Genomic DNA, 24654 nt, shown 5'->3' with positions numbered 1-24654 from the left:
CCAGGGTTTGCTGTAGCTTAATGTTGTCTTCTTCCACAACTGTAAGAAAGTGTTCCATAGCTCTTCCCAGGCTTTCTTGGGTGTCAGCCATCTTTTTAATTGCAGCCTCCATGTCTCCGGCAGATCCCACTTCTGACACCACCTGTGAGCGTGTGGGGAGTGCGGGCGAGATACACAGGCGTGGAGGCTGGAGGTAGTGAGCAATTTTGTACGGGCTTTATTTATAATCATCAAGCAGTCTTTGTCATTTAGAAAACATGAGGGCTTCTTGGTTCTTTCTCTTATTGGTCTTCTTTTGGCTGGACCTCTCTTCTCGTCCTGGGATTGTTGGGTGTGGACCCGGTGGTGAGCTTGCAGAGACTCGTACAAGAGAAAAACGAACAAACAAGAGTTGTCAGCCTTCAGTTCTTACAGCGTTCAGTGTTAAGTGTGAACCATCACCACACCCGATAGATACCATAAGGTGCAACGCGAGAAACAATAGGTATGGGGAGTGAGGCGTGTCGTAAAGGGGGCGAATGGTCATGATGGTAAAACAAATGGTATTTCTCGAGGTAATGCCTGAGGGGGTAAGGGCAAGTTGGTTGCGGTTGTCAAAAAGGAGTGAAGTGGAACTACAACAAAAATCAATAGTGCAGTGTTCGAGACTTCCGTGCTGTACACCCCAACGCCCTTACAATGCATTCCCCTCCCACATCCCTCGTTTCCCGCTACCCGTATTTTCCTTCTGGGGGACTCACCGGCTCTGCCGCAACTCTCCAGAGTTGCGGCCACTCTCCAGCATCCCCCGGTGGGCTCCACCAGTCCTCACTCCATTCTTCGTCTTCTACTGAGTCGTCCGCTTCCTCCGTTGGGCTTGTTTTCTTCTCCGGCTCTCTCAGTGGATGATCTGTTTCCTTTGCTGGGGTCGCATTTTTCGTAGTTTTTGCTCCTGGGTCGCAGGGCTCCAACTCCTTTCTCTCCCAAAACGTACTACCATCTGTCTTTTCTTGGTCTCTATTTACCGGCATCAGGTTTTTAGTTCCGGGGTCACTTCCATCCCCTTCCTCCGATTCCGGCCTCATGATTGGATCCTGTAGGGACACATGACAAGGGGGCGGCGGTAGTCTTGCCGGCGTCGGGTGGTAGTCCTAGTGATTTGGCGGGGATTTCGGAATGTTTGGTGCGGAGCGGTCAGGATGCCGAGGTATTGTTCGGAAAAAGTCCTTACTCCTCTCACATCGTGCCTCTAGCAGAATTGCTAAAATTTTCAAAATATCTATGGGCTCCCCAGCTGGAAGCAAAGCAGGAAAGATCAGTGGTGGTCAAATGAGTCTCTTGTAGGAGAGCAATATCCACCCTATGGCAAATCAAATAGTGCAATACTTGGCGTCTCTTTCGTGTGTCATTTAGGGCACGAATATTCCATGTCATCAGTGTCAAATCTGAGTAGCCATCAATGCGTCCTAACTGGGCCATGTGTGGGATAGAAAGTGGGGACTGAATAGATGCAAACGTATATATTTATACTATTCATGACTGTTATCAAACGCAAAACTGACCAAATATAACTAAATTTAAACAAACAAAAAAAAACTCCTCCCCCCTCCCGTCCTCCCCGCCCAACCAGAGAGGCAATACCAACATTATCAAAGAAAGTCGTAGTGCCAATTGAATTATCAAAGAAATGCAAAAAGCCCAAAAAAGGTACATTCGTAATTCACAAAAACAATTCACAGTGTACACCAATTGGGAGTGGCAACGCCCTTACAGCCAATCGGTAATCCGAAAAGATGCATGTAATAGAACGAAATCCTAATGTTACCACATAGCAATAGGAAAAAAGGCTAATTCAGTGAGTTTAACCAGGTCCCGATCCAGAGAAAAGTTCCATACTCGCATCTGAGCCGCTATGGGGTGGAGAGAGTCTCCAGGCTGCTGATTGCTCTGTTTGTGAGCCCAGCAGAATTCTTGTACCTCCGTAGAACTGTCGAAGATGCGGGCCCGCCCATTGATCTCGACCCGCAAGCGAGTGGGGTATAGCATGCCGTATTTCAAGCCGAGATTTTTGAGCGTGGCTTTGACACCGTCATATTTGCGGCGGGCTTCCTGGACCATGATGGTGAAGTCAGGATATAGTGACAGTTTGGAGCCCTGCCATATGGTTTTGGCGGAGAGCAGTAGCACGGTCTCTAAAGTTCATGAGGCGGGCGAGGATGGGCCTGGGTGGGTAACCAGGATTGGGCCTGGCCCCTAGTGAACGATGAGCACTCTCCACAACGAATCCCGGGGTGAAGGAGTCTCTTCCAAAAAGATCAATGAGAATCGTCTCAACAAAAGTGTCCATAGGGCCAGTGCCTTGGACTCAGGCACCCCTATGATTCGAATGTTTTTCGGCGACTGTGTGCCTCCAAATCTTCATTCTTAATGGCTACATCTTTAAGGATACGTTCCACGTGCTCAAGCCACTTAAGTGATTGCGCAGTTCCGTCTTCCAGGTCAGAGATACAGGATTCCGACACATCGAGGCACCTATCATATGCCTGGATCTCAGCAATATGTTTGTCCTGGGTATCGAATCTCACATCAAGTGCCTTGAATCCCGCTCTCATCACTTGTAGGAGTGAGTCGATTTGACATGTAGGGTCCTCGGATTGGGCCGCACTCTGTCCGCCTTCCGCCATGGCTGTGGAATCCTCTGGGGCAGTCTCAGCAACTTTTTCGAAGGGAAGAAGCCTTTGTTTGGGATCTTTGCAGCCCATGCCGCTGCTCCGGGGAGAAATGCAGGCGATGGCAGAAGTGCCAAGGGGAGGTAGGCAGTAGTAGGGGATGACGAGTGCCGGTGGCTAGCAAGTAGAGCCCAGGGGCCCTGTGACGGGGTGGTGTACCGGGGCCCAAATGCCGCGAGTACTGGCCAGGAGCACGTAGCTGTGGGGAACGGCGAGAGCCGGCCCTCTCCACTCATGTAGTGGTCTAATCCCATGAGTCGCAGTGCCTGGCGCCAGGTGATTTGATGGTTGTAAGGGTGCCAGGCCAAGAAGTTGAGACGGGGGACCACACATAACAGGCAGCTGATATTGGAAGGCCCACAGGTGGAGGGAGGCAGCAAGGAAGGAGCATGGCTTCCGCGCGTCTGGAGGAAACAGCAGGTCAGCGCAGCCTTGGAGGGGAGGGGGAGAGGGGAAGAGGCAGAGAGGCGGCCGGGCGCAGGCAGGACTCAGCCAGGAGCAACCCAAGTGATTGAGCGCTATGTCGTGATTGTAGGCCGGGGGCCGCAACTAGGAAAAAACATGCAGGCCCTGTCCCTACGGGCTCCAGCATATCACAGGGGGGAAGCTCACTACGCAGCTTGTGGGATGCCAAACGGGCCCGTGCCGTACTTTGCTGCGCTCAATATGGAAGCCACAATCAGCCGTCCCGACCTGCGCCCCGCGCACTCACCACACCTAGCCCCGACAGCCAGCCCGCTTCCTCCGCAGTGGTGTCGCGCTGCGTCTCCGAATGCTCACACCACCGCCATCATGGATCTGGAGCTCAGCCTGCCGCCGTCGCCTAACTCTGGCCTCGGTGCCCCAATTTCGTGCTGCAGGGTTTATCAGGCTCCGGAGCTGGTCATGGAACTATTGGTGCTCGTTTTCCGGCTGGTGGCCACACAGGAGTGTGGGATATTTAGTGAATGCCGGATCTGCTGATGGAGCTTCAGAGCCGCGCTGCCATCTTGGTCTGTGGCTTGGCCACGCCCCCAGGATCTTGGTAGTTCGTTAATACCCTTGGAGGCAGACAACAAGTCGAGTTTGGAATACAACCTTGCATTGACTTTCATCGTTTGCACATGCTACTGCTTGGTGTTCCTAATGAATGGCTGGCCTGACACCATCTCTGTCAAGTTACCGCCGGCCCACTTGCTCGCAATCTGGTAGAAATATGGGAGGTGGCCTCGACAGAGGTGTTTTGCTGTGGCAAAGCCTGTCGTCTGATCTCGGGGTAAACGACTGTGTACTACACCCTAGACCTGTTTTGTACATCTGTGAGGAAGCTCCAGGCGCACAAAGAAAATGCTTGCCAACTCCACATTCAATTACACCAGGACTCATGGAAGAATTCGAAAAATAAACGCATACCGGTTTAACATGATTTCATTGCACAAAAATGGCGCCAAAATTAATTCCTTACAATCACTATGGAAAACGGGAATGTAAGACCTGTGTCCAGCCAAGCAGACAAAACAGAATGTCTGGCGACCTTGTGGGTTCTTATTATTGGAACTGGAGAAAGAAAACTTGAGGGCTTATTTACAAGCCCCTTGCGCCACCCTTACGTCACTTTTCTAATGTTAAAAATGACGCAAAAGTGGCACAAAGGGCTTGTAAATCTGCCCCTTGGGCTTTTTACTGAACTGGATTTGGGGAAGTATTTTTTTTTTAAGTGGGGCAATGAGTAAATTACCTGTATCTTGTTTGAGAACTTACCTCATAAGTAAGGACAGCGACGAGGAAGACAGATGAGGGTTCATGTTATGTATGATGCCTCATATCGCAAATGGTCTGTCGTGCTTTTCTAGCATAGCCTTCGAATTATGATTTACGAGATCGCCATTCAGTCAAGCGGAATGTTCTGTTTTTACAGCTAAACCTCCATGATGTATTTTACAACTGGTTAAGTGCCCGTCGGGAGTATTACCTGAATTAAAGGAAAATGTTTTGGAAAATGTTTCTAACAGGACTTAAGGTGCGTGCATTTACTGGTAAATACAACCGTTTTTAATATTAAAGGTCAAATTCCGAAAGAAAAGAATGGCCATTCACAATTTTCAACAAGTTTCTGGTATTTACATTAATTTCCTTGTGCAATGTGCAAACCCACGTGCACACCCAATAGCAAACTCGCGTGCATGGAACTGTATGACACATGCAAAAATGCACATTTTGCATTTATTCTTGGGACGGGAACCTGCTTATAAGAAAGAGTACATCCCACAATCTTTTTGATCTCTCCGCTCACAAATGAGCACACCAGCCATAAAGGGGCAGATTTACAAGCCCCTTGCACCACTTTTGCGTCATTTTTCCCATGTTAAAAATGATGCAAATGTGGCGCAAGGGGCTTGCAAATTTGCCCCAAAGTGCAAACCCGAGCTATTTTTCCTGTTTCCCCACCTCATTTCATAACTTTACCAGGTTCGGCTACGGGCAAATTAAGGAAGACTGGGGCCAGCTGTAAAAAAAACACTTTCAGTGGCTTTGGTCTCAAGGTAGATCCTACACTGGCTTGTATTGGACGTCGTTGGTCACTTCGTTCACCACTCTCATGTTGAGTACATGAGTAAGGAGCTTTCAGTGATACATTCCTTTCCTATCCACCGATTTGCACCCAGTAATGGTTTGTACCTTCCCCAAAATGTGCTGAGGAATCTATGTAATTGGGGGTCGGTGTGAAGGAGAGGATGGTAGTGGAGAAGTGTTGCACCTGTTTCAAAAGCGTTTTGATCTCACCCTACTGACACTAGGTTTTTGTATCTGCTGTTTGTCACTGTACATGTTGGGGTGGGCTGGCCTATGCTCACATGGTGCTGTATAAACCAAGAATCATTTGAAGAGGTGGTTGGTGTGAGCTATCCAAAATGCTTTGAGATTGTTGCATGGTGAGCCAGTGATGCGCTCACTGAGTGGATTAGAATGGTCATGACTTCTGAGGCCTGTGATTGATTGTAATTTACTTTTTTTCCAGAGAAGAAAACTTTAAAGGCATTGCAATCATCAGATTTACCTGGAATTACAGCTCTTATTTATACCTTGTGCACAACACATTGAACTTAATTAATGAACCTGGGCTTGCTCACATTTTTGTGATGGCATCAATTTAGAGCTTTCATTGTAGGGCAGAGTCAACAACGACTCCAAGGATGCATGTGAAACACAAAGTAATCTTGTGAAAGGCTGCAATATAACCAATGAGAAAAATGCTCGAAAGTAGCATAATTCAGGAACCTCTTCCTAAACTGTGTCTGTAAGTCTTACTGAATCCATAATCCTGTTACAATGGACAAGCGGGAACTAACGGGAGTCCTGTTTAAATAATATGAACCAGACAGTACATGCTGCTTACAGTGATTCAACATTCCCCAAGACAGCCAACAGATGAGAAACATATTATTAATGTCTTGATACACAATTCCATTTCCAAGGTCATTTTCTCATAAGGGGAAATTACTTTTCAATTAACATTTTCAGTCATTTCATTAGAACAGAGAACTGAATTTATGCCTAATCTTTGATTGTCTCTGTGCTGAGCTTTGCTTATTCTTATCATTTATCATTGGCTTAGTCTATTAACATTGTTTCGAGAATACTGGTGTTTCTTTAACCACAAATCATCTTACAAATGAGACACAGAGAAATGGTATTTATACTAATACAAATTTTAATACACAAATTAAATAAATATTTCAGTCATTAATATTAATTTGTACAGATATCCTCAGAAAAGTTGAGTAAAAAGCCATGCCAGACACCTGGCTTTTATACAGTGTTTTAATAATAACATTATTATTACTTTTTAAAACTATCTTTTACAAAAAAAAATCCTAGTACAGGCCAGGGGCACATTGTGTTTTCAGTTGGAAGTCGTAGCTTTTCATGCCCCCCTTCATTCCCAAAAACAATCTTTGGGAACTAAGGTCAGACATTCTGCACTCTCATACTTCGCATAAGTGCCTGTAAAACAGGCAAACACCATATTTCCAAGTTGGAAACTGTGAAGATGATGAAAAAAGCAGCTTTTCAAAATGGATCAACACTCAAGCAAACTTGTAACATCCTTTAAGTCAGTAACAGACTTATTTACAGAAGGAAAAGAACCAAAGATCACATCCTTTCCCAGTTTTGAAGTACCTCTTAATTCTTTATTTTGTTTGCTTTTTTGGTTAAGTGGTTTCTTAAGTAGCACTTTTGGTCCGAGGATTTCTTTATATTCTTTGCTACCGTCCAAAAAATGATGTCTATGTTCCACCGTTGGCAAAAGCATAGCTATAAAGTTTTTGTACATTTTATCCTTGTTTTGTATAAAAAAAGTCACATTGGAATACAAAAATAAAGCATCTTTTTGTAGAAAAAAATTATAAACAACTAGTGAACGTTTTCTTCTTTTTTTCTTTTTCTTTTTTATATAAATTGTTCTTCTAAAACTCCACTGGAGTAGAAAAGGATGTTGATGTTGAGGAGTATTTTGGTTCTCATCGTGGGATTGAATGTCGAGTTCTTTTGCTCCTCCTGTTGAAAGGGTAATTAACGAACTCAAAGCGTCTATGAGGCTCTGCTGTCTGGTGGCCCTTCGGCAGCCGCTTCATGAAATGGACTTCCCGCTGGTGTTGTCTGGTTTTGGAGCCTTTCCTCGGGCGGCCTTTCCTGGTGAAGGCCATGTACCACCCTTCATACTTGGCGTTTTGTAGTGCGGTGTAGTTGTTCTCCAACACTATCTCTGAGAAAACACAGTCTTTGCCTCGGCCATTGCTCTGTTAATGAGAAAATATAACTTGTTTAGTGATCGAAGACCAATATTCAGCAAAACATGAGAAATCAATATACTCATGTGAAAATCTGTAAATATTAAAACATACATCCAAACATTTTACTTTAGGGAGTCTTACTACTGATCCAATAAAGTAAATTGGGCACCAGGAGTTTGTTGCTTCTAGTAGCTGGGTTTTGTTTGTGTTATTTTCACCTAGATAAGGAAGTTATTAAGCTAATCTTAGGAGTTTTAATTGAATGCTTTTTTATTATTGTCAATTACATGGCATCTGTCATCTTACTGGCATCACAGATCATTAGATGATACTTCCTGCCATGCTACTGAATTCAAAGTTTATAATGTTGCATCCCATGTGCTCCATAGGGTTCAAATGATGACTGATCTCACTTCTTGCACCTCCCTGATTTGTATTACTTGACACCAGTTCCAGCGGGCTAGGTGTCTCATTTTGATCAAATTCGTGATTAATATTACCATGTCTCCATTGAACTGAAGTATTCAAAACCCAATTAGTAATGAGTTAAACCACCCAGCAAAATGTGAAAAATATGAGAATCTGGGTGTTTCTGCAGATTGGTCACTCTCATCACCCAAACATCCAAACAAATTAATGGGTAAGGATGAATAAACAGACAACTAAAAATGGTAATATGAATCAACTGGAGTATTAAAAGTATTTGAAACACAGTGCACCTTACAAGCAAAAATTGTGATATAATGTAGGACTTATTTGATAAGTGGCTTTTTCCTTTTTGTGAAACAATTTGCCTCTAGTAATTTTCAAAGTAGACATCTGCCAAGGAATTGTTTTCAAAAGGACCACAGACAGCCATACAGAGGCATTGGCAATCTGCCAGACCCTTTAAATAATGAAGGGAAGGTGTATTATATAGAAAGCCCTACCAACTGAGTCTTCCTCGACAATACGGCCCCTGGTGTACTCTACGTCCGTGAGCACAATATTTGTATTTGTGCTTGTTTTTAAAAGACTGAAAATCATATCAATAGGATATTTGAATTCTTCCTTATGCTTGACTTAAATTAATAAACAGTCATGTGACACAGGTATCGCTGATGTTTGAATCAGCAACCTCTCAGCTATTATTACACGGTGATGCCAGGGTTGAGTTGCAACTCAGAGACTAGGGGCTTTGATACCTATACTCAACAAAACCTAAGCATATTTGATTGTAATTGCATTCATATATGTGCGGCTATACAACTTTACATATCCTACACACAATGTTTCAGTTCCGGAATTGCATTTTATGAGTTTCCTAGATCTAGTAGGGGCTGTGGTTTCAAAGCATGCATCTCTGTAGGCCTCTAAAGAATGCATTTCATGGTTAAAACAGAGCTCCTCGCATTTGTTTTAGTAATGAAAGCACATAGCAAGTGCTGTTGGTTTTTTTTACCTGGTGGATGTTTCTAAATGACTCTGAAATTCCTATATAGCAGCAAATTGGTGCTAGTATGTTAAGCGACTAGAACATCTGCTATGATGTGTGCCTCACTGGAAGCAGTGGATCACCCAATTCTTCAAATTAAGATGAGGCAACTGGGTAGAATTAGGGCTTCCAAGCCAAGCACAAGCCATAGAGCAAGGGCCAGCAACATATCTCGTCAGGGTCCATTTGATTCTAATGTTATCATTCATTTGTGTTTTCAAAAGATGAACTCTTTGATAACCCCAGGAGACTAAGCTTTTCTTCTTCAGCAGAGCCCTGAATTGAAGTATTGTGTCGGTTGATATTGTTATAATGTCATCATTCACTGGAAGTTCTATAAATGACTCTCTCTTAACATCTAAGCCACCACTTCCATCTCAGCACAGTGGGCATAGGAATACTTTCCCCTAGGTACAAAGAAGAATTTTTTTTATATCTTTCACTCATCCCTGAAAAGGCAGGTTTTCCCCTTAACTTTGTTCCATATTGGTGATTTTGTAATGTCTTTATGCTAAATAATCTACATTGATATAGCATAGTCTACCACTAGTGCAGCATCTTAGCTCTTTCTTGATCTGGATGCTCTTTTGGTTCGGTGCTAAGGTTTCCTTCAATTGGTCATGTCAAATTGTTGAGTTTAAGTAATAGAGATGTACTGAATATCTTGTTCACTGATGGTTTACTAATAGTTTCATTAGTTCACTGTCTAGTTTACTAATGGTTTATATGTTATCTTGTGACATAGGGACACTTATAACTTCTTTCGGGTTCACCTCCCAATTAAAAAAAAAATGTACGTCTGGTGGGCATGTGCACACAAGTCAAGAAACGTGTCTTATAAGGGGGTAGTATATGTCGATTGAATGTTTTCCATGAAACAGAATACTGTTGCTTCATATAGTGGTAGGATGGACTAGCCAGTTCCACAGTGGCAGAGAATACGGCTTAAGAATACTATAGCCTTATAGCCCGCCGTAGAGGGCTATACCGGCTATTAAAGGCCCTCTCCAGCGTTAAAGGCCCCGAGCCGAAGGCGAGGGCCTTTAACAAGGGAGAGGGACTTTAATAGCGGTATAGCCCATCTACGAAGGGCTACAAGGCTTTTAGAACATTCTGTCACTAGAGGACAGAATGTTCTAACAAAAAAAACAATGCCTTTTGGGAGCGTGAGGGGATTGGAATCCCCTCAGGTTCCCTGAAGCCTTTGTTCACTGCCAGAGCTGTGAACAAAGAAACATTGGAATGTTGGAGCTCCAGGCTTATACCAGCCATTATAAGCCCAGAACACTACATTGTTTTCAATGGAGTTCCCAACATTCCAATGTTCTAATAGAAGGTAGAACATAGAGTTGTGCTTTCCATGAAAAGTTCCAAACCATTAGAGCATTGTTCTTGTGGTTCCTGATGATGCGGGAAAACCCGGATTGGATGGCTAACATTATGTTTTATGAAGCATAATATTACTAACCAAAAGTGGTTCTGCTACTTAATTGGAGTAAAAGGAAAGCAGGGAGGAAAGGTCTTTGGTTCAGCAGTGCGCCTTTCCAAAGCAAGGCCATGACGCCATCCTAATACTACACTTGGCAAACACCCCCTTAACTTGGGAGGTTTAAATCATCTAGCAGAATGTCCGCCGGTGCCAGTAAAATATTGGCAGCCTGCTCTGTCTCTAAATGAAGAGGCTGCATCTATCATCATATTACTTCCATAACATACTGCTGAGAAGTCTTCCATTGGGCCCCTACCAAAGGAGGCGGACAGAAGCACTAAGTAATGTACATAAAAACTCAGTAAATCTGTCAATCACATACATGAAGGGGTGAAACTTTGTGACATTATGCAGGTGCAGGGCACTCTTTTGAGTTTTCTCACTTTGGGAGTTTATGCTGCTGAATTATTCGGCGATGAAGGGGGAGTCAGAATGCAATGAACAAAAAGTAACAATATATCCAAAAGCAAGATAAATGCCACTGATGTGCTATTGTTGGGTCTGACATGCCACATCATCAGCGGATGTGAAATAAGCAATGCTCTTTTAAATAACTGAAGATTTACATGTTGGGTACCATTTCCAAAGGTTGTGCACTTCTTGACTTAACCTGGTTAAATGCACTCATTTCTAGGAATTCTTCCCCCAGAACGCTTTTCGTAGTATAGTACTTTTTGTTCTGGAACATATTCTACAGCATGCTCATTAGAATGGGGCACAAAGGCCCACCACTGCAGTGGCAGTTAGCAATCCTTTCGGAATACCGTACCCTGTTCTATGTGTCACAGCCACTATAAAATGGTGGAATATTTTAAGGCGACCCGAAAGGTACACATTAGCTGTGAGGTCTTTAGTAGAAGGCCAGAGAGGTTGAAAGGGTGGCGCAAGACGCTTTGCATCTCATGTAGACAGTCCCTGGCCTGCCAGAAAAGCCCATGAAAGGTCCCATGCCACTAAGAAGAAGTGCAGATGAGCACCTCCCTGTCAGCATCAGCCATCACAATTGACTTGGCCAGTGCGCATCCAAGTGTATACACAAAAGCATCTTCGTAAAATATATACTACAAGGGAAGCAAAATGTATACGCTAGTTGTGTAATTGATGTGCTTTACCCATTTGTGTAAATATTCATTTGCACATACTAAGTGACAGGGCCTCAGTGTTGTTACTATGCCTCTGGACATTTATCTTATCACACCATAACATCTACCTCTGCGACCAGTGCTAAATGTTGTGTATCTTTACATTCAAATCAGCTTCCTTTACCAATTGTGAACATCTCCTTTTTACTTTTTGTGTTGAATGAGTTTACGGGGTTTACCTTGAGATCCTCTTTTTCTGTGTTAAGCTTATGAGTTACATGACCTCTGAGGATTTTCTATTTTATTCACAGGCCCTCTTCAGGTTGTCTCCAATTGAGTGAATGTTGTTTTTTGCAACTACCACATAAATGGAACAGATATTTAAGGGTGGTGTACTTTTTTTTTAAGGCAAAGTAATTTGTCTTTTGGTTTAGCCCTAGGTTTTTAAATTCTACTAAGATAATTGCATATTAATGGGACTCTCCCCTGTTATCCATCATATGGGACCACTAACTTGTTTCACCATGTGTCTTCTCTTAAGAAGATTTGCCACTTAAACAGCAATTCACACAATATATGTTTGGCACAGTTTTATGAAAATAGAAACCCACTCAAGTCAATATAAATGTATTCCTTCAATGAAACCACTGTAACATATGTTTCTAATCATTACAAATAGCACTGTAACCCAAAAAGACTGGTGAGCAGTCAATTATATTTTATTTAAACCAGAGTACTTCCACTTTAGGGAGTTTATTGTGATGTTTTATTCATTCGGTGGTTTCTCTTTTTATACTTTTGAGGTACGATTAGATGCACAATTGGTTCTCTGCTATAATACTTATTACAGTTCCTGTATACGTTTAACAAAAGGTAGATAAATAAATAAAATGTCTTGTATGCAATGATGTGCTAGAAAGGTGGCATGGTAAACCAGAAATGCTCAAGAGAAAGCCAAGTCATGTTTGCATGTGTCACACAAAATACAAAAACAATGGTAAGTTAGAAACTGAGATTGTAACAACAGCATAAATAGACTTCCCTATCCACAATATAGAGCAAAACATTCTAGCTGTGGTGAGCCGGACGTGATGCATAGTTATGAGATTAATGTGCAAAAGCAAAAGAACAGACATCTCTGTTAGCAGGTAGTGTTGCCTAGGCCATGGAGAGCTTTGCAAGCCATAGTGGCCACCTTGATTTAAATGCAGAACCCCAATGAAAGCCAGTGCAGACCACGCAGCACGAGAGTCATAGGTCAAAAGAGGAAACATTACACAGCACGCCTGCTGGAGCCATCTATAGCCTCAGCAGATTCTTCACTACACTATATGGCAGCCCAGTATATAGACAACTTCAATAGACCAAACATACCAGAATGAAATTTGGACCAATGATTTGAGATTGCAAATCCGCAGACCATTTTAGCCATCTCTTGCCATCATAATATTGTTACGGGTAATCTTTAAATAATTATACGTATAGGTTAACTGCGCGATGGACTATATTGCAATTCCCAACATGTATATATTTTGTTCACAGTTTACTTAAAAAAAATAGGCATTCCAGGCTAGGTGAATGAAGCTTATTCGGATAGTATCAATTTTTTTCAAAGGTAGTATACACATATATTTTGTCTCGTTTACACACTCCGATAGCTTGAGTATTTGTGACAAAAGCTGCTGGCGTTGTTGCCTAGCATAGATTGCTTATGTGGTGCAGGACAATAATATACATTTGCTTCAAAGCCTTTTGACAACCCTAACATGCACTGTGCACAGTGAGGGGGAAAAATCATGTTTGGCTACAGCTGTCCTCGCTTCCTCTCGTCTGCATCAAAACCCCAACGGGCAATGTGCAACGTGAACAATTTATAGCCATTCCCAAAGGTAGCCGAGCAGGGAAAAAAATGAAGGGTTTTGGAAGGTGGGATTGGAAAAACGTGACACGTCGGATAGGAATGAGAGAAGCAGCCAGCAGCACAACTTCAGCTGTGCAGATTGTGACAGGGGGCTGGGGCCGCGGATCTCAAGAGGTGAAAAAAGAATTCTATAGCAGGTATGTGCGGGCAGGGCGCATTAACTTTCATCACCCTGGGACCCTCACCCCACCCAGCACAATGAACACGAGGAATGAGTGTTCGCGCCGAGGCTCACATCTTTAGAAGTAATAATGGCTTGAAAGTGAAGTTTACAAAAAAGAAGGCTCCTCGGAGAAACCTCTGGGTGTTTAAGAGTAAGCATGACTAATGTGGAAATTTCAGGGCTTACTGATGAGGCAGGCTGAACTCGCTGTCTTAACATTCCAGATACGTGTACCATGTAATTGAACATAATAGCAAAGCAATTTGGCTATTTGTTAAAAAGATATATGGAATTCGAAACACCCCCTTCCTCCTTTCAGCTTTTTGATTATGTTCTCTTCTCTTTGTTACTTTTTTTCCTTTCCCACTACTTACATCCCTTTTGATAACAAGGACATTTTTTTAACATGGCCTTGCGGTTGTGTTTGGTATGCTCCCCTTAACAGCACACAGCTCCCACCCCTGATTAGAATTTAGATGGCAGCTTTTTCCCTTCCCGTTTGTTTTTAGGTCAAAATTATTTTTTTTGCTGCGCCTGAGCCACAACACAACATGACATTGTCGCTCAAAGCTATGATTCGACTTACCTTGCCGATCAGCTTTCCTTTTTTGTTCATGCAGATGTAAAAGCCCGTCTCCGCGCCTTTAATGCGAACTCGGCTTCCAAAGGTGTCTGTTTCCACAATTAATTTGGCTGTTGGTAAAAGGGGGAGAGTTGTCACATAACCTCTTAATATATTAGTACAGATTACAAATATTTGATATTTGTTTGATAAAAGCCAAGTTAATGAATTTATATAAATTCATCTGTGTGGCCTGTATGTCTAGGGCTATCTACCGACAAACTAGTGGCAATGACTTTAACTTAGACCAACTACATCATTTAAACTAAATGCATGGCAAAACTTCAGTGACAACAGTCCTATTGCTGTTTTCCTTACATTGCAAATTTCTGATGTTGGAAACAAAGCTAATGAGTAAATTGCAGAGATACTCGAATAGAATTGGCTGTGTGGGTGAGTGTTTTTCATGGCATGTGGGATTCAACTGGTTCTCCATTTCCACACTAGAAGCACTCAACAGATGGGCTAAAGTGCCTCCATAGACAAAGTGTGGCCATGGATCCTCTGGCAGCAAGCTCTATGCTGCTGTTGGCATTGAGATATGTATGGCATTCACATGGATGGCATCCTCATATGGGACATTAGACCGATGATCATATTTCTGTAAAATTAGCAAAATAACCCTTTCCAGCTCCTGTGACTGGAAATATACATGACCAATGGCCACCGTTTCTCAAAACAATATTGCAAAAACCCCTATTTGTAATGTATTTACCATCATGGTCTGAAACCCTCTTTTACTTGCCGAATTAGTGGCAGGTTATTTGCTATGATTTGGTTCTCTCTGTTTGCATCACCAACTTGGAGCAATATGTGTTTCAAATACAGTGCAGCACATTGGCCTAGTGTTTCATTTGTGTTGAAACAGGAAGCAAGCACTGAGTAGAAGGCTAATATATAGGAGGATCTGGGGTCTATTGATTATGTAATTGCAGACGAACAAGGAGACCTCTGTTCTAACCACACTCACACATATGATCAAATGTTGTGATCCTCATCAAATTGCTTTATGTCCCTGGAACTCATTTCCTATTCTGTCAAAAGAAGGCACAATTGAGACGCGTTCTCTTGTCAGGATGAATTTCCAATACAAAATTTACTGTGAACTCTCCATGCTTTTCTATGGCCAGAGACAAGCAAACAGCTAAATGTATTTTCAGAATTCTTGAATCATGTTTAAGTGGTCACTGCACTTGCTGAAGGTGCTTGTATTATGAACTAGATGCTCAATAAAGATTTCCTTGATGTGTGAATTGTATAAGCAATATCCCGCGGCACATTGGATATCAGTATCGCAAATCCTGGGTGCTGGCATCCACAGACAGGCTTAATGAATAACATATTTTGACTAAACTGGGACTAAGAAAAGTCTGCCACTCGCCCTTTCTCATCAGCACCTGCCCTCGCCCCTCAACCTCCACTGTATCTCAACGAACTGGATGCAGAGCTGCTATGTGCTGAATTTATACTGCATGTGGGAAGGGAATGCTTGAAGCTGTGGTCCTTGGCATGTTCCATCACTGCAGTGCCTTTGCGACGTTCAGTGCCTTTGCGACGTTCAGGAGGCAAAGGCACTTTAATGTGTTTCACCTTTGTGTTAGTTGAGAAGGCATATTGATTTAGTCTCAGCCTTTAATGGAGACATTGATTGAGTTTTAAATAAGCTATAAATTATAGGTTGATGCAGCCATTAAAATACACAGTGCCCAGTACCTCTGGCTTGAAACTATTTTACGTTTGCCCGTGCCGTACCTCCAGCACGTAAGATTTAGATATATTTCCTTCGCCCTTGTCACCTACTCTTTGTCAATGTGCGTTCAGAGGATGCACATGGAGGCAGGCATCTTGTGCAGATACACTAGAATTGAAATTCACATATAATAACTGAAACAGGCGATTTGTGTTTTAGGTCGAAATGTTTACTATGGGCAGAGCAGAATTACTTTTTAAAGTGTTAATTACAATGTCTAAGCGCTGGCTGCTATATTCTATGCCTTTTGTGAGAAACTAGACACACAAATTTCAAGTTTGTATGCACAAAACCAATCAAACAGAAATCCCCAAGCCTAGTGAGCAAATTCTCTATCTCCCTGACTAAGGCCCACCGTCAGTCCCATATATTTGACAGTAAAAGCTGACTTTGACATTGTCCTGCTTTAAAATCTTCACACTGGAGGCAATGGTTGCTATGTTGAGATAAATACAGGCTGCATTCATCTTGGCAGATGATGTTCAAAGCAACTGTATATTCAGTGTGACTACTGCACAATGGGAGTGTTAACTTGCTGTGTATTTATAAGATTTAGTAGAAATCCTCACAACACCTGAAACATTGGCTCCAATGCATGTCAGAGAATCCTACGTGCAGCTCTATGCAACAATACAGTTATGCACACACATGCATTTGGATGTATGTAAACATTATTACAATGAGTGACTGTTCTGTCTTTCTACCAAGGAAATGTGTTTTGTACAAGCTTTAGGTTCACTTTCAATCTGGTCTCAAATATAGGTAGAAAGCTTCTTGGTTAGTTTTCAGAAATCTATAACAGGAGATGCATTCCAATTTTGACCTATGGAGAGGGCGTTTGGGGGCATAGAGATGTTAGCAGCCAATAGGGAGAGGAAAATAGGGTGTACTGGCGCATTTTGTGCATTCTTATGTGCAGCTCGCACTATGCTGTACATCAAGAGTTGGGCTTGGATTAGTTAAGAGTATCATGCAACACTAGTGCCACTGTTTCTTTGTTCTTCAATCTGGTGTAACAACTGTGCATCTTTTAACAAGGATTTAACTGGAGATTGTTTATCTTGTGAGCTGAGGAATAAGATCCTCTGGCTCTGCTATATTAGGGCCACCTCCACTCACTTAGGGAGACTGTCTATTTTCAATAACCCACCTGAGCTGAGGACAAATGATAAGGGTTGACTCATAAAGAGTATTTTGGATGCAGGGGCTATTAAGCGGAAAAGGTGGAGTTAATGAAATTTTCTATACCAGAATATGTTGCAATCCAAACTTCTGCAAGTCTGGAGCCTTGCCTGGGTCTGGTACCTCATTCATGAAAAAGTGCCTTCTGTCTAGGTTCAGATTGGGCTCCCTCAGGTTCCAAATCTGTTTCCCTGTGCCCATGTTTCGAATCATCTGTACAGATCCTGTCACCTTTGTTGTTCTTTTGTAAATTCTATCAGTCATTCTCAAGCAAATTTTTTATTCCAATTTATAGGAGACCGCAATTTCAGAAATTCAGACCATTGTTATTTTTTTGGCAAATGCTCAATTGCCCCGAGATCTGCCTGAGAGCAGGTCTCTTCAGAATTTGCTGTACAGCATCGAAATATCTTCATTTTTGGAGTTACGGAGGTTGACTTTATTTACAAAGTGTAGCTATGACTTAACTTGGTGGTTTTACTTCTTATAACGTTTGTGTTCTCATTGGTTTAATGTTATTTACGGTTTTATGAGGCAATATTATTTGTGTAGAATGTTAACAATGAAATAAGTATGAATTGGTTGTGTATAGATTGATTGTAATTTGATGTTGTGAATTACTGGTTTTTTATAATTATTTCTAAATGATCAAATAAAGAGTGACTTGATTGACTGCTTGAATTGATGTATGACGCTGTTAGTTGTATATGTAATACATATTGTTCACACATCGCATCTCTCAACGTGAATTACAGAGACATAAACTATGCAACAAAGAGTGCAACCAAGTAAACACTAGCCAAAGCTTTAGACAATCATTCTAGTCTCCTAATATAAACATTATAGTTAGGTCAAAAAATAACTGTAGAGTATCTTCAAGGCACCGATGCGAATTTCCATCAGCTCACCCCAAGGACTCCTAATATAAATGAGTGCATTTTTATCTCGAAATTGATACATGGTACTCTGCTACCTCTGTCTGATTCGGCAGTTTGCTAGGTGAAGTTCAAAGGTCAATCCCACATTAAACCCCATTTTCTCCAGAAGCCTGATGCAGGGGGTTTTACCTAACAGTTCTACTACAAATGCTGCGTGGCTTGAAAGATGGCGCGTGCCTGTGCCCCAGAAAAGACAATCTCGTGCCTCGAAGTGGCTCTGAAGGGGTCACAACGTCACAGAGATGTCACCCCAATGCAGACCTCTTAACGTCTCAACGCCCCTGCAGTGGTTTTATTGTTTCCGAAGTAGAAGTCATTTTTATTGATATTGGATAAGAATGCTACCTCGTCTATTTCACAAATAAATTAAATAACGACCCCCACCCCCAACTCTCTGACCCTTCCCCCCCCTCCTTTTACCACACACTTTCGTCACAGCAGCGCCGTCCCTAGATCAGTTTATTTTTTAACAAGATTTAACCAGAGGAGGTTTGGTTGTAAATTGGACTTAAATCAAGGACGGTGGTTATCTTTCGAAAACACAAAAGTGAGTAAAGTGGTAGAACCGGCCCCAGTGCGCGCGGCTGTGAGGAATGCGCGCGCTCCCTTCTAACCCTGCATTTACGGCCTTGTTAAGGGCTGTGTAATAGCGCTTAAGGTTTACTAGATTCTTATTTGGGGGGCGCTTAGCATGTCCAGCTCTATTCTTCTCCTTCCATGACAGCTTTATCCCTGTAAAATGATGCCTGGTGCTGGAACTTTGATGGAAAGTAGCTACGTAGAGGCAGCAAAAATGCAGCGAGACGCATTTGATCCCAAACCCGGACTGAGACGAGGAGGAACTATTCAGGAAATGTTAAAAAAGGTGAAAGTCAGAGGAGTTCTAATGGCTCTTCCAGACACGGGCGCTCTCTGGAGATTCACACAGAGCGCGCGTGAACCTGGCTTTTTCAGCATTTACAGACTACAACTCTTTCGGAGCAATGCAGCTGAAAAACGGCTTGTTCTTTTTCTGTTTTATATCATCCACTTGCCCTCGCAGCAAGGAAAACCCGAGCCTTTCCCCTACATCTTTCATCCATTTGTTTGTTCGCTTTCCCCCCTTTCCACGGCGGGCTTCTCTTTATCCAGATGTGTCCTCGGTGTGCAGCAGTTAGTGTTTAATTGCAGTGTCTTATGCGCTATTCTGCTCTTGCAAGGTTCAGGTTTAAATAGAACGGAGCTGCATTTAAATGTCTGCACTGCATTGAGCCCTATGTGTGCGCGCGCGTGGGTGCCTGGCATGCGCTCGTGGGGATCCATGTGGGCAGGTGCGCGCTTCTGCGCATGTGTAGGAGGGCGTCTCAGGTGACATATACCTTTAATTTAGGAATAAAATGTAAAACAACTCTCCCATTCTCTTGCATAGTGCCGTTCTGCATATACAAGTATAGCACTGCTGCCCCACCTGGCTTTCTTTCGCACTAAGATAGCAGTGAAGACTTTTTTTGAAAAATGTGCCCAAATCTTGGATCCTTTCAGGTAGGTGCGCTCGTGGTCTAAAACTCACGCGCCAACGCATGCAGTGGCCGGATTTATGACCCCATGCACCCTCAGTCATAGCGTTACTCTATCCTTTGCCTCGTTTTGCACACTCTGTCCCCTTGGTGCAGTCGGGGCAGCCCTGCACGACTGGGTGACTGTGTATGGAGCATCGTTTGGCATCTGCAAGGCACGTGAGGTCGGTACCACATACCCCCAGAGTCCCAGGTCACCCCACGGCAGCGGCCGACGCCACCAGCCAGGAAACTAAAAGGGTTTATGCACAGATCCCGCTGCGGCGGTTCTCGACACGGACTATTCAGATGGGTGACATGCCTCGCTCTCTTTCGAATGCATCACTCATCTATTACAGTGGGGACCCCCCTGCACTGCCTTTCAGTCAAGCCTCTGCTTTGTCTCCCCCGACACATTCCAGTCCGTGCCAGTCTGGCAACACCTGGCACTTATGATACATGACTCAAGGGGCACAAACACAACATGCCACTCTGTGCGGGGTGGCGCCCTTCTCGGTTCACTCAGTACTCTGCACTCATGCGTTCTGTCAGTCATCTTTCGGAATATGTGTTACTGCCATGGGGTATTGAAATGGCCTAACACTTCATGTGTGCGGTTTGATGCACTATTATCACGCGTCGTCACCCCACAAGTGTAAAGCTGTGTCTATACTGCTAAACCGAAACATGTCCTCCTTTTAGCAGCCGCAAAGGATGAAACGCTGAGCCAATCCAGCTAAACTAACAAACGTATCTATCTATCTATCTATCTATCTATCTATCTATCTATCTATCTATCTATCTATCTGTCTATCTGTCTATCTATCTAAATATCTATCTATCTATCTATCTATCTATCTTAATAGCATTATTTTATTCGCGTTTAAAAGCATAAAGCAAGGCATTTATAAAAGGGAATATATATATAAATATACAAATTAGATAACTATAATATTTTTAAGAACAACCCTGTTTCTCAGTAGTTTCTCTCTTCCACACTGTTCAACCTGCTTCCTATTTATTGGAGTATCAAAGTATGCTCTTGTAAAAACAGGGACATAATTCGAATTCCACTGGCGTGGAGAAGACCTACACTTCCTCACATAACCCAACATCTGACGTCAGGGTGACTCAGCGAGCATGCCACCAGTGGAATTTAATAAACAACATATTATCAGACAGGCAAGCAGCGGGGCAGGGAAGAGTAAAAGCCCCCGCGCCCGAGGGGAGAGGGGAGAGGGCAGCGGAGCGGCAGGCGGCCCCGGCCGGGGTCCTTACCGTGCGAGTCGCCGTCCTCCGCCATGGCGTTGATCTTCTTGTTGTCCAGCACCTGCACGTGCTTCCCGCTGGTCCGGCTGTAGAGCTGGTAGGTGCGGATGAGCCGCCGGCTCAGCTGGTCTGTCACCAGGCTCTGCTCCCTCACATGCTGTGTAAAATTAGGTGGGGACTGAACAGTTACCTTTAGGAAATTAAAAATATACAACACGCTATTATAATTATACTTAAGAAGAGCTCTACGTGACGCTGCTACTTTACTACATCACAATCAACAAACAGGTTTTTTTCTCTCTCCCCCAGGTGGGATTTAATTGAATTATTGTAAGACCAGCCACAGTGCAATGGTAATACACGTGATTGGCATTTCGGTTCTACTCATGCTACACAGATCTACACACACACACACCTCTATGCGACACAGGCCTAGACATGCAGGTGGGACATGCATTATATATGCCATACCGGCAATGTATTGCGTTCTCTACCCCCAGAGGCAAACCGATTTCAAGAACCCGGGGGTGCCCTGGCAGGCGCCTGGCGGGGATTCCCGTTACAGACCAACCCGCCTCTATATGTATATTCATTTCACTCCACTAACGAGGGCAGCTCTTGGAGTCTCACATGTGTTTGTTTTTAATGTGCAACGCGGCCCAATGGGGCGCCCTGAAGCGGTCACTAAGAACATAAAGCACGTGTAGCACGTCTACTCTTGCATGTCTCTGTGTAATATATATATATAAAATATGTATGTATATATCTATCTATCTATATGTATATATATATATATATATATATATATATATATATATATATATATATATATATATATATATATATGCATGCACACATGTTGTGCATTTATACTTCCACATGTGCATAAGTATATCTTAATAATGCATGACCATGTCTGTAAATATTAAAGGACGCTGTCTCGATGTATTTTCGATTAAGGGTGCTCACTCCCGGGGACAGCACATGGACCCCTGCCCGTGTTCCCTGCCAAGCCTTGTCACAACAGCTACATGTTACAAACTGTGCACAAACGCACATGCCCCCATAAATCTCCCCCGCCCCCCTTGCCCCACTCCCAGCCCTTGCAGTAGGGCAGCTTTTGTTATTCTGCCCCGTGTACCCCTCCTCTGCCGAGGCGCTCTTTAAAGTCGGGCGCTTTATCGCCGACCCATGACATTTATAAAGATGCATTTGGAACAAATGTTAGGTCGTGAGTGGGGGCGTGGGGGCGGGTGGCGCGGCTCGCGGCTCTGGAGAGTGGGTGGGCAGGAGCTCGGGCGCCCAGACTCTGGCGAGGGGCAGGCGCACGATGGGACAAGTTCAGCTCACTCCCATTGACAGGTTAATCCCCGGGGCAGCCTAACTCCCTGTCTAGGGTCTTCCCTGTCCTCGATGGGCAGACGACAATATTTTAAGGCCCACGTGTCACTCTTAGTGTCGCACTCTGATAAAACATATTTTATGCTACTTTGATAACGAATGCGACTATTTGATCCTTTCCACACAGCGCCTTGTGCCGGTGTGCCTAGTTTATAAGCGCTAAACGCCCCGACAGATAAAGGGACGAACGTCGGTGCCACATAACCTGGTAGCCTCTCTGATTTTAATGTTATCCACATTATCAGAGAAGAACACCTCCGGGCGCTTGGAAATACAAATGCGCATTTACTCACCCCCAACCCCCGCACATCAACACTCTTTTTAATAACACGGAATCCTACAACGCCGGGAAAACTGAAACCAACCCAATTCACGTTTCTCTTTTCAGCAATGTGCAGTATAATGTCCACTAAACCCACATTTCCCTAAAATATGGCCACCTATTGCTTTTCTTCTCTAAATAAAAAAATCTATTTCGGGAGCAGGAGCTGCATTTTCCAAGGGAAATCGTCAGTGGCACGTGTAGAAAGTTTTAAATAAGTTTTCCAAGTAAGCAACATCATCCGCATGACGGAGAGTTATTTTTATCCTTTAAGCGGGTTAAAAGAATACGTTCTTTCAAGTCAGGTAATTTGTGCGAATGTCCCTAGAAGTGTGCCGAATGCATTATTATTTTTTTATTGCGGTTTGCTGTAATTGTACTTGCCTTTATTCTATTTTTATTTTTGTTTGTCAGCCTAATTTTATAGTGCTTAGACGGCACTGAACCCCCTTATACACCACTTTACCCACGCATGGCCGCGAATCAGCACTGTATCTTAGAAATAAACATTTTCAGATCTAGTCATTTCATGCAATTAAGGTGATTAAAAAAGACGTAACGTACCTTAGCTTGCAAACACAGGGCAAACAGGTGCAGCAGCCTACAATGAAAAGGGAAAAAACAACCATTACTTTACGGAAGTCGGAAGGGGAATATTCTGAATTTGTGCGAAAAATGCATTGTTTAAAGCAGTCTCAGGTACTTACAGACAACCCACCGTGGAGGTGGTGGTGTGAGCCATCCGGAGCCCTCGGGCGGATGCGCCTGGCAGCGGACGTGCACTTCTTGAGGGGGTTTCCCCTCTGGGGTGTCCCCGATAAAGCGCTTCGTGAAAACACAAACGTCCCAAATGCGGAGGCTTGCAGGCGCGCCACTGCCCCTGGCGAGTCTTTCACCGACACGCTGTCCTTTATTAAATAAACTCTTGCAAAGTCGAGGTCCTTGATAATGCCTGTAGGTGTGCAGTCCTGGATAAACCGCTCCAAGAAACGCTGCTGGGGATGAACCGCTTTGGGCGCAGCGGCGCCGTCCACAGATCGAATCCAGAAACACAAGTTAGGTGCACACCGCATCCACCGGTTCCATGTGGTTAGTGGGCAAAGCCCTCTGTGGGCACAGCTGCCTTGAATAAACCGGGTGCTGTGAAGTGCAGGGACGCCCCGCCGACCCAGCTCGCCTTGTTGCGCTCCGGGGGTGGCCAACTCTGAGAGCCGCGGGCTGACCCCCGAAAGCTGCTAAGGGGCTCCTGTCCAGAGGTGAGGTAGAAACCCTGAGGTGGGTATGACTTGGACGCAAAGTTCGCTCTAGTCAAAGAGATGAATATTTTTTCACAAACTCTTTAACCCTGGCAGACTTGTGGTTCCCCTCAGCTTGGACTGGGTTCTGTGACTGACAGTCTAGAATGGTTCTGTGCAAGATAAACCGCTGCGTTTCCCCAGAATCCGTGAGGGGCTGGTGCGCTGGCCCCTCTGTAGCAGGAAAGAAGGCGCTGCGCAGGTTGCGCCGGTCCAAAGACTGCCCTTTCCTGGAGTAACTGGGGCTCAGCAGCCCGGGTCTGCCAGGAGGTGCTGGCCCGGGGGCTGGCGGCGGCGCCTGCTGCTGCTGCTCGGCTCAGGCCCTGCGGTGCCCAGGCTGTCTCCTGCTGGTGGTCGCTGCTGCGCTCCTGCCGGTGGCCTGCCCTCCCCTGGCTGCTCTCTGCCTCTCTCAGCGCTAAGTGGATGCGAGCCCGTGCTGACGGCCAGCCCTCCTCTTGTCTCTCCGCGCTCCCCCTCCCTCCAGTGTCAGCCCCCTCCTCATCTGTCCGGCGTTAAATATGGGAGGGGGTTCGCCACCGGCCGGCCCCCTTTCCGCAAGATGTGTAATGAGACGTCCATTATTGGGGGCACTGAGAGGTGGACGCGGGGGCTCATTACCGACGGCCCCCACACTCGCAGCTCCAGTGAGACTGATTGATAATAATCGACAGATAAACGGGGGCAAACCCGGTCATTACAGCCACACGTGCATATAAAATGCAGCAGCG

At 44.1% G+C, this 24654-nt stretch overlaps 1 protein-coding gene across 1 annotated transcript; it reads right to left on the bottom strand.

The window, feature by feature from the left end:
- Nucleotides 1-6437: 6437 nt before the first annotated feature.
- On the bottom strand, nt 6438-24257 carry FGF8 (fibroblast growth factor 8). Its single transcript, XM_078641161.1, has 5 exons — nt 23339-24257; nt 23196-23232; nt 20918-21098; nt 14199-14305; nt 6438-7489 (listed from the first exon to the last, which is right to left on the bottom strand). Exons 1-5 carry the CDS (start codon nt 23371-23373, stop codon nt 7211-7213), a joined length of 639 nt encoding a protein of 212 aa, XP_078497287.1. The 5' UTR covers nt 23374-24257; the 3' UTR covers nt 6438-7210.
- Nucleotides 24258-24654: the final 397 nt, after the last annotated feature.

This window comes from Lissotriton helveticus, chromosome 5_1, assembly GCF_964261635.1.
Source record: "Lissotriton helveticus chromosome 5_1, aLisHel1.1, whole genome shotgun sequence".
In the NCBI taxonomy this organism is placed as follows: domain Eukaryota; kingdom Metazoa; phylum Chordata; class Amphibia; order Caudata; family Salamandridae; genus Lissotriton; species Lissotriton helveticus.
The sequence above is the reverse complement of the archived record's forward strand: the minus strand, read 5'-3'. Positions and strand labels throughout refer to the sequence as shown.

Coding starts and splice junctions, on each gene's coding strand:
- FGF8 (XM_078641161.1), bottom strand. CDS start 23,373: ATGGCTCACACCACCACCTCCACGGTGGGTTGTCT. Junction 23,233..23,338: donor ACCTCCACGGTGGGTTGTCT/GTAAGTACCTGA, acceptor TTTTCATTGTAG/GCTGCTGCACCTGTTTGCCC. Junction 7,490..14,198: donor AAGGAAAGCTGATCGGCAAG/GTAAGTCGAATC, acceptor TCTCATTAACAG/AGCAATGGCCGAGGCAAAGA.